Source organism: Lactuca virosa, chromosome 7, assembly GCF_052849685.1.
Source record: "Lactuca virosa cultivar CGN04683 chromosome 7, Lactuca_virosa_CGN04683_v6, whole genome shotgun sequence".
NCBI lineage: Eukaryota > Viridiplantae > Streptophyta > Magnoliopsida > Asterales > Asteraceae > Lactuca > Lactuca virosa.
In genome coordinates, this window is record NC_136432.1 from 218,947,179 (window position 1) to 218,955,877 (window position 8,699).

Consider the following 8,699-nt stretch of genomic DNA (forward strand, 5'->3'; position numbering starts at 1 on the left):
TGTTTTGGTTCCCTGCATATAGGGATTAAGAAGATATTATTGAGATGAATTGCTATGTCTTTAAAGATTAGATGTTAAAGAATACATGCAAAAATGAGTTAAGATTAGCTCAACATTTATGCTCCATTTGCTAGAACAAGTTGGGTTTCTTTAAGAACCCTACATAAACCATGAGGTTTTTATGTATGAGCAGCAGTCCATTTAAGCCAATGCACAAAATAATACATTGTGATGGGCTCTCTTCATGTTGATGATCTACACATACATACCTCAAATGAGAATCAATTGTTTAATGATTAGGGCGGATAAACGAACGAGTTTTTTTTGTTTATAAATAAACGAACAAACATAATTGAAAATATATCATAAATAAACATATAAGCAAAATAAATAAACGAACAAACATAATTGAAAATATATCATAAATGAACATATAGTAATGTAATCAAACACATATAAACATAAAAGAAACTTATGAACGAACATAAATGAAAAACATAACAAACATAATTGAAAATATATCATAAATGAACATATAGTAATGTAATCAACCACAAATAAATGAACATAAAAGAAACTTATATGAACGAACATAAATGAACAACATAAAGGAACGTTCATGAACATAATTGAACGAAAGAGACTATTGTTCATGTTTGTTCATTTAACTAAATGAATAAGAATTTGTATGAATGTTTGTTTATTTCCGCCGAACGGTTCTCGAGCAGTTCGTTTACAGCCCTGCCCTATATATGATATAACAATTGTAGGTGTTGGATTTGAATAATCAATCATTATAAAATTATAACCTTCAAACAAGCATTGTTTTTGTGTGTGTGTGAGTGAGAGAGTGTGTATATATGTATGTGTGTGCGACTGTATCTTTTTGAAATCTCACCGAAAATGTCCAAACCAGTCAAAGTCAACTCACACATGCCTATATACAAATGAGTGTGCATCATGTATGTTACATGCAAATATGGTACCGAAAACATTTTTCGTAATTTAAAGACATCTTTTCAAACTCCATTATTGTGAATGTCAAACGATAACGTGTAAGGTCATCTGCTCTTGATCGCAAGTTTTGCTCAAAGAAAACCCTAAACCGGTTTCAACTTTCAAGTGTCCTTTAAATACCTAACAACTCTTCCAAATTTATTAATTCACACTAGGTGTGAGACTCGTGTACTACACGGGTTGATTAAAAAAAATTAAATATCAATGTATAAACATTAAACATTTTTTAAATTAAAATTTTGAAACAAATACAAATGAAATGTTGAATAAGTAAGAAATTCAATCTATATTAATAAAAAATTAATGACTTATTTTAAATAATTTTTCAGAATCACAAATTTCAAAAATTTATTTAAATACAACATTAGATTTTCTATTGTTAAGTTTACCGCCATTATCTAAAATTAATATATTTAATTCATCTTTGTTTTTAACTATGAACAATGCAATATATAACTGCTCATTAGTAAACATTAGTTCTCTTAAAAGCAACCTTACATTCGATAGAGACTGTCACATTCCATTATACAAACCACACTTATGATCAATATTTCTTAGTAACATAATTGAAAAATCGACTTTTAATACCAACTTGTCAATTGATAAACCTGACGGTTTAAGACCATTTAAAACATCATGTGAGTATAAACTTTCATCATAGTCATCGATAAAAAATCTGAATGACAAGACTATAATGATTTAAATATTCTTTTTCAGCCCCGGAAAATAGTGATAACAAACGAGTTTATTTCTTGAACGACTTCATTTTTCGGTGTTTTGATTGCATAATTTTATTTTCAATTATTATGGTTTAATGCCGATAATGATAATTTTTTTGATAAGTTGTTTAATAGTAACTCTTTCAAAGTGCTTATTTTAATTTTAATCTGATTACACCGTTACTTTTGTTTTATTTTTATTAAGTTTCTTCCTCAGTTAACTATTCAATTGCTTAAATATTGTATGGTTTCTTTCAATTAATATATATATATATATATATATATATATATATATATATATATATATATATATATATATATATATATATATATATATATATGACTCATGAATCGTTCATTGCCTAATTAGCTATTGCATCATTAATCGTGTTTTATATTAAGAATTGTTAAGTTTTTTTCCTCATTTTTATTACACTTTCTTTCTTTTTACTCTAAAAGAATTAAAAAGATATAAATGAAGTATAAGCTTTAAACATAAGGGCTAAATATGTTCCATTTGAATATTAGACTTAGAGAATATGAATTCCAAGATTATAAGATGGTTTTCAGATAAAAATAATATTTTAACTAAACAATCTGACAAATTACTCATCACTTTAAAGATAAATTTTTTAGGAAACTCATGTAAAAAAACCACCACCTCCGGCCACCTATCACATCGACATCGTACATAAACAGTACCAAAAGAAAAAAAAAGCAAGAAGTTTTTGTCAAAATACCACTGCCTCCAACCATATGGTCCATCCGATTCAGTTTTGGATACAATTTTATCGTTCATTGCCTAATTAGCTATTGCATCATTAATCGTGTTTTATATTAAGAATTGTCAAGTTTTTTTCCTCATTTTTATTACACTTTCTTTCTTTTTACTCTAAAAGAATTAAAAAGATATAAATGAAGTATAAGCTTTAAACATAAGGGCTAAATATGTTCCATTTGAATATTAGACTTAGAGAATATGAATTCCAAGATTATAAGATGGTTTTCAGATAAAAATAATATTTTAACTAAACAATCCGACAAATTACTCATCACTTTAAAGATAAAATTTTTAGGAAACTCATGTAAAAAAACCACCACCTCCGGCCACCTATCACATCGGCATCGTACATAAACAGTACCAAAAGAAAAAAGAAGCAAGAAGTTTTTGTCAAAATACTGCTGCCTCCAACCATATGGTCCATCCGATTCAGTTTTGGATACAATTTTATCGTTCATTGCCTAATTAGCTATTGCATCATTAATCGTGTTTTATATTAAGAATTGTTAAGTTTTTTTCCTCATTTTTATTACACTTTCTTTCATTTTACTCTAAAAGAATTAAAAAGATATAAATGAAGTATAAGCTTTAAACATAAGGGCTAAATATGTTCCATTTGAATATTAGACTTAGAGAATATGAATTCCAAGATTATAAGATGGTTTTCAGATAAAAATAATATTTTAACTAAACAATCCGACAAATTACTCATCACTTTAAAGATAAATTTTTTAGGAAACTCATGTAAAAAAACCACCACCTCCTGCCACCTATCACATCGGCATCGTACATAAACAGTACCAAAAGAAAAAAGAAGCAAGAAGTTTTTGTCAAAATACCGCTGCCTCCAACCATATGGTCCATCCGATTCAGTTTTGGATACAATTTTATTTCCGGTTTATTGTGATTTGCTGACTTTTAATGATGCAAACTTATCCCAGAATGGAATCCACTTTGCATAGTAATTCTAATTAGAAAAGTAATAACGGATTTGTTAATATCTACAAGTTTTAGAAAACAATTGGTATACATTATAAGGAAAATATAACAAAAAGAAATAATAAATGTAAAACTTAAACCCAATATTATATAATCCATAGTTTAAACATTTATTTGGAAGGAAATTTTAAATGTCTAATATTTATTATTTATATTTGTATTTCTATACACCTTTTAGGATTTAAAGGGACCTTTCACTCAATAAGTTTTAATCAATAGAAAAAATAAAATAACATTATTGTCAAAATAAAAATGGCTAAAATAGCAAATGCCTTGTAGAGTCGTGGTTTTCGGATTACACACAATTAATTGACAAAAAAAAATAAAATATTATTGATACAAAAAGAAATATTTTTATTGGTTCCAAAGAAAAATAAATTAAGTGGACATAATGCTTTTATTATTGTATGCATGGTGACAAAACTTGAAAAGGCAAGTAAAAAACGTATAATAAATTAAAAAATATTAAATCTATTGTTTATTTGAATGAACAAAAATAAGATTTTTATATATAAGGTAACTGTAATTGTAATTCTAAAAGATTGAAAACCACCATATTTGAGGTGATAATTTGATTCTCAATTAATGCTTATTAACTTTATTATTTATAAAATATAAAAAACTTTCGGAAAATGAGAAGTGGAAAAAGCTTATGTGTCATTTTAGGGAGCAAGTGAAATAAAAATACAAATTATAAAAAAAATGACAAGTGGGCAGAATGTTTTTATTTATTTATTAGGGGTAGATATTAGGGGTAGATTAGTTAAATCAATAACTAGATTTAATTCATTTTAGTTAATTCATTTTAGTTAATCCATTTTAATGGGTACTAGAACACCGTAAAGGTTCAAAAATAACTAATAGGGATTTACCGAGTCTTACCTAAAGTGACACAAGTACATCAGAATGTACAATTAGAAAACTCTATTTACTCTGTAATTTTACTTGTCAGAAAAAGGTTTTCTAACTTGTTCTTCTTGGTTTGTGTTCTTACTAACTTACTCTATTGTGGTTTAAATACATGTAATTTTGAATTATCAAACTTTAACTAATCTCAATTTCAAGTTTCACATCTCAATTGATGAAGTGCAATTAGAAAACTTTATTTCAATTTTCAAGTGTATCATCTCAATTGATGAAGTGCAATTAGAAAACTTTATTTCAATTTTCGCATCTCTTTGATGAATTGGTATTTGAATAAACCACCGATACATAATCACTCTCGCCCCTCTCTAATGTCTTTTTTTTTTTTTGACTAATACATTCCAACCTACCAAGGAAATTACTATGATTTTTCGTTTTTTAGTGGTCTAAAAATAATTGTTGTTTCTTGTTTATGTTGCAAAGATATTGATATGTTTTGAAATTATTTTTTCAATTTGTTCAATTTATTTATAATTTTAGCGAGATTATATAAAAACAACATTGATTTTTAGTTTAAAGATGTTAATGTGATGAATATAGTTTTTATTTTTATTTTCTTAATATATTTTTATTGTGATGTTGAATATAACTTTTAACGGGATAGATTTGTGAAAATGTAAAATATATGCATTTTCGGTTAAAGGGCATTTTTGTCATCATCACGTAATTTCATTCCATTCAATCGTCTACCAAACAACACAAATCAACACACATTCCATTCCAGGTGAGTAACCAAACATGACAACTGAATGATAATCATCAATTCCATTCCATTTCTTTGTCATTCCATTCCATCAACCCAAAAATTTCATTCCATTCCAGGTGTGTCATGTTAGAGTTTTGCAAGCAGATGTGCGAGCTGTTCATCAGACACCTTCACATCAACACATGTACCCAATGACACAGCAAGTCTAGCAGCCAATTGATGTTTGCACTGAGAAAGAAGAAACAATAATCAAAATCAAGGAAACAAAAATGGAAATGGAAATGGAAGAAAGCCTTACACAAAGCTGTTCTCTTTTGTTGACAATGTCATAGAAAAATGAATAACAAGCACAATAGTGTTCTGGGAAACAAAGGTATTCTTCCTTCTTTTTAGACTCTCCAGTAATCTGCAAATACCATTTCAAAGTTCAAACCTCAAGCACTGATGATAATTTTCAACAAATAATCAATGGAATTCAGAAGATCGCAACAGAGAAACCTGGAAGATGGAGCGTCCACTGGGTTCTCCGGATATCTTCTTGACACCTCGTTGATCAACTATCCTGCTTGCCCTTTCCAGATTTTTACCAAATAAAGTATGCAAACTGTGTTTTCATGTTGAAGGATCAGTCAATTTATGTGTAAATTGTTTAATACAAGAATCAAGGATAGATTAAGTAGATTACTCACATCGAGAGCTGATCATCCGTCACTGTTCAATCCGAGTTTCAAATGCGATTTAAAAGAACGAAAATCAGACTCAGTTTTGGGAAGGAAAAAGAAGAAGAAGAAGAAGAAGAAGAAGAAGAAGAATTAGGGGATATGAGATCGAAATGAGATAGGATTCATGGTTGTATGCGTACCTGAACGAGTCGATTGGATTTCTGTCCAGATGGTTTCTGCGACTAATAAGCTGCTGGAGGTCATTGTATGTTTGAAGTTTAAACCCTAATTTTGTTTATCTAGTGTAGTAGCTTCAGTAATCAGTAGCAATAAAATGATAGAAATCACTAAATCAGTCTAATCTTCGACATGTATTCTTCAATGATTGAGATATTAGAATTCTTTGAAACACTAATGTTAATTGTTAAAATCAGAAAGTTATAGAAACCGCTAGCTTTAAAATGTGCTAATTAAGCCCTTAAACTCTTAAAATTATTGTGCTAATTAAAACCTTAAACTCTTAAAATTGTAGTCATAGTGAAGACATGTCATGTAAACGATTTATTATCATCTTTATCCTATAACAGTTGATGTCACCTGTGGCAAGGGCAATATGTGCACTTGAGAAGATTTTCTCTTTTCTCCTTTCAATGTTTAAAACCTTTGTTATGTTCTGCTTTTACTCCTTGCTCTGTAGTTACTTGCTATTTGGGTGAGTCTTAATAATATTAATAATATTGCACGTCTAAAAATAAAAGTTGATGTTGCATCCATATAAAAATAATTATAAATCTTTTTAAATTAATTTTTGTTTTTTTATTAGAATAAAATGACTTCTTACACTAAACCCAAAAATGATAAAACTTAAACAAAACCCGACACTAATTGATAGTAGCATATTCATCACAATAAGAAATAGACAAAATTGCAAAAATGGTCCCTGTGATATGTATTTTTTGGGGGTTTTAGTCAAAACCCCGACTTTTTTGGATTAGTGGTCATTTTGAGCTAGTTTCGTTGCGTTTTTGGTCCCTCTGAATAGTGAAATGACTGTAATACCCTTGGGGTATTTATTTTCCATTTTTCTTTCATTTCTTTTTAAATCTAATATTAATTTATTTATTTTAATAATTAAAAAAATAAAAAAGACCCACATTCTCTCTCTCTCTCTCTCTCTATCTCTCTCTATCTTCTCTCTCGTTTAGTGTTTCACTTGCAGAACCCACAGACAAACAAAAAAAATATTAGTCATCTTCATCAAGCTCTTCCTAACTCATAACACACACATACTGATGAACATACACATGTTTCGATTCTGAAACCTAATAAGGTAGCTTGTTTCGATTCTTTCCTTTGTAGAAATTAAATGTTTTTTTTTTCATTTCAAAAAGGATATTTGAAGGTAGCATCTTCTTCTCCCTCTTTCAGCTTCACTTTTTTCAGAATCCAAATGGGGTTTTCTTCGATGCATATGGTGTACAAAACCGATGGAATCCCCAAATCTCAAGGTACAAAACCGATGGAATCCCCATCAAACCCTTACACAATCAGATGCTTCATATTACATAAAAATCAGAAATCATCAAAATCCTGCTTCTAGTTCACTCAATTAGGAGATCGAAAGAGAAAAGTGAGAAGGATACCACGAATGGATTAAAGGAGGTTTCGGACTTTGCATTTGTATGCACTGTGTATCAAGGCACTTAAAACCGATGTATACAGATAAAGAAAAATACAAAAATTATTATTAGATTTAAAAAGAAATGAAAGAAAAATGGAAAATAAATACCCCAAGGGTATTACAGTCATTTCACTATTCAGAGGGACCAAAAACGCAACGAAACTAGCTCAAAAGCACCACTAATTCAAAAAAGTCGGGGTTTGGACTAAAACCCCAAAAAAATGCATACCACAGGGACCATTTTTGCAATTTTGTCTAAGAAATATCACCAAATATATTAGACAAAATTGCAAAAATATCTCTTGTGGTATCCAATTTTTTGGGGTTTTAATACAAACTACTATTTTTTTTGAATTGGTGGTCCTTTGTAGTTTGTGTGATTTTGGTCCTTCGGTAAACTGAAAAGACTAAATTGCCCTTATTATATTTATTTTCCATTTTTTTCCTATAAGTATTTATATATAAAAAATAAAAATAAGGCCTCTCTCTCTCTCATACCCAAACACCACCCCTCCTTTTTCTCTTCTTCACCATCCTTTCTCGTTTTTCCTCCTTCTTCCGGTAAAGGAAGTGTTACAGCCTTACAGGTGATATATTGAAATGGAACCTCAACCGCCAGCTTCATCTTCTCCGACCATGACCCAGCCGCCCACTTCATCTTCTCCGGCCCAGGCTCCGCTCCCACCTTCGATCTACCTGTGATAAAAGAGCTTCTAATTTGGTTTAAGCATTCGTCAATGTTTTCGATCTACAGCATTTCATGCTCTGGGTTTTCGATTTGCACCAAATACGCTTCAAAATACGAATTTTCATCATATATGGGTTGTAATTCAAAGGAATTCGAGAGCCAGACGATTCATAGGGTGTTAAAAGCTCTGATTTCATATGAATTTGTATGTTCGAAACCCTTTCTAGTTTTTTATTAATAGCAGGAGGTTTAAGTAGTTTCGATCTTTGCGTAATTCATCAGTTTTGTGTTCTTGATTTGATTATGTGAATTTGTTTTTAGGGATATGAGTAAACTTCGTGAGGTTGTATGAGTTTAATCTAGACTCAGGTACAGATGGTTTTGTGACAAAGGTTTGGACGAATTTGACCTTGGTAGCATTGTGTTTAATCCTTGTTCTAAACTATTGGGATGATGTATGTTCCAATAAAGAGCTGACCCAAATACACACAATGTTGAAATCACAACCAAAATTATCAAGCA

At 29.7% G+C, this 8,699-nt stretch overlaps 1 protein-coding gene across 1 annotated transcript; it reads right to left on the reverse strand.

Moving 5' to 3' along the window:
* Nucleotides 1-5,087: 5,087 nt before the first annotated feature.
* SSN2 (zinc finger SWIM domain protein) lies at nucleotides 5,088-6,212 on the reverse strand. Its single transcript, XM_079061022.1, has 5 exons — nucleotides 6,009-6,212; nucleotides 5,836-5,857; nucleotides 5,645-5,750; nucleotides 5,445-5,552; nucleotides 5,088-5,374 (listed from the first exon to the last, which is right to left on the reverse strand). The coding sequence occupies exons 1-5, from the start codon at nucleotides 6,070-6,072 to the stop codon at nucleotides 5,273-5,275; spliced, it is 402 nt and encodes a 133-aa protein (XP_078917148.1). The 5' UTR covers nucleotides 6,073-6,212; the 3' UTR covers nucleotides 5,088-5,272.
* Nucleotides 6,213-8,699: the final 2,487 nt, after the last annotated feature.

What these genes read in the sequence shown, in the direction of transcription:
- SSN2 (XM_079061022.1), bottom strand. Translation starts at nt 6,072, where the DNA reads ATGACCTCCAGCAGCTTATTAGTCGCAGAAACCATCTGGACAGAAATC. An exon ending in AATCCAATCGACTCGTTCAG is followed by an intron (nt 5,858 to 6,008) that starts GTACGCATACAA and finishes CGGATTGAACAG; the next exon opens with TGACGGATGATCAGCTCTCG. An exon ending in ACAAAAGAGAACAGCTTTGT is followed by an intron (nt 5,375 to 5,444) that starts GTAAGGCTTTCT and finishes CTTCTTTCTCAG; the next exon opens with TGCAAACATCAATTGGCTGC.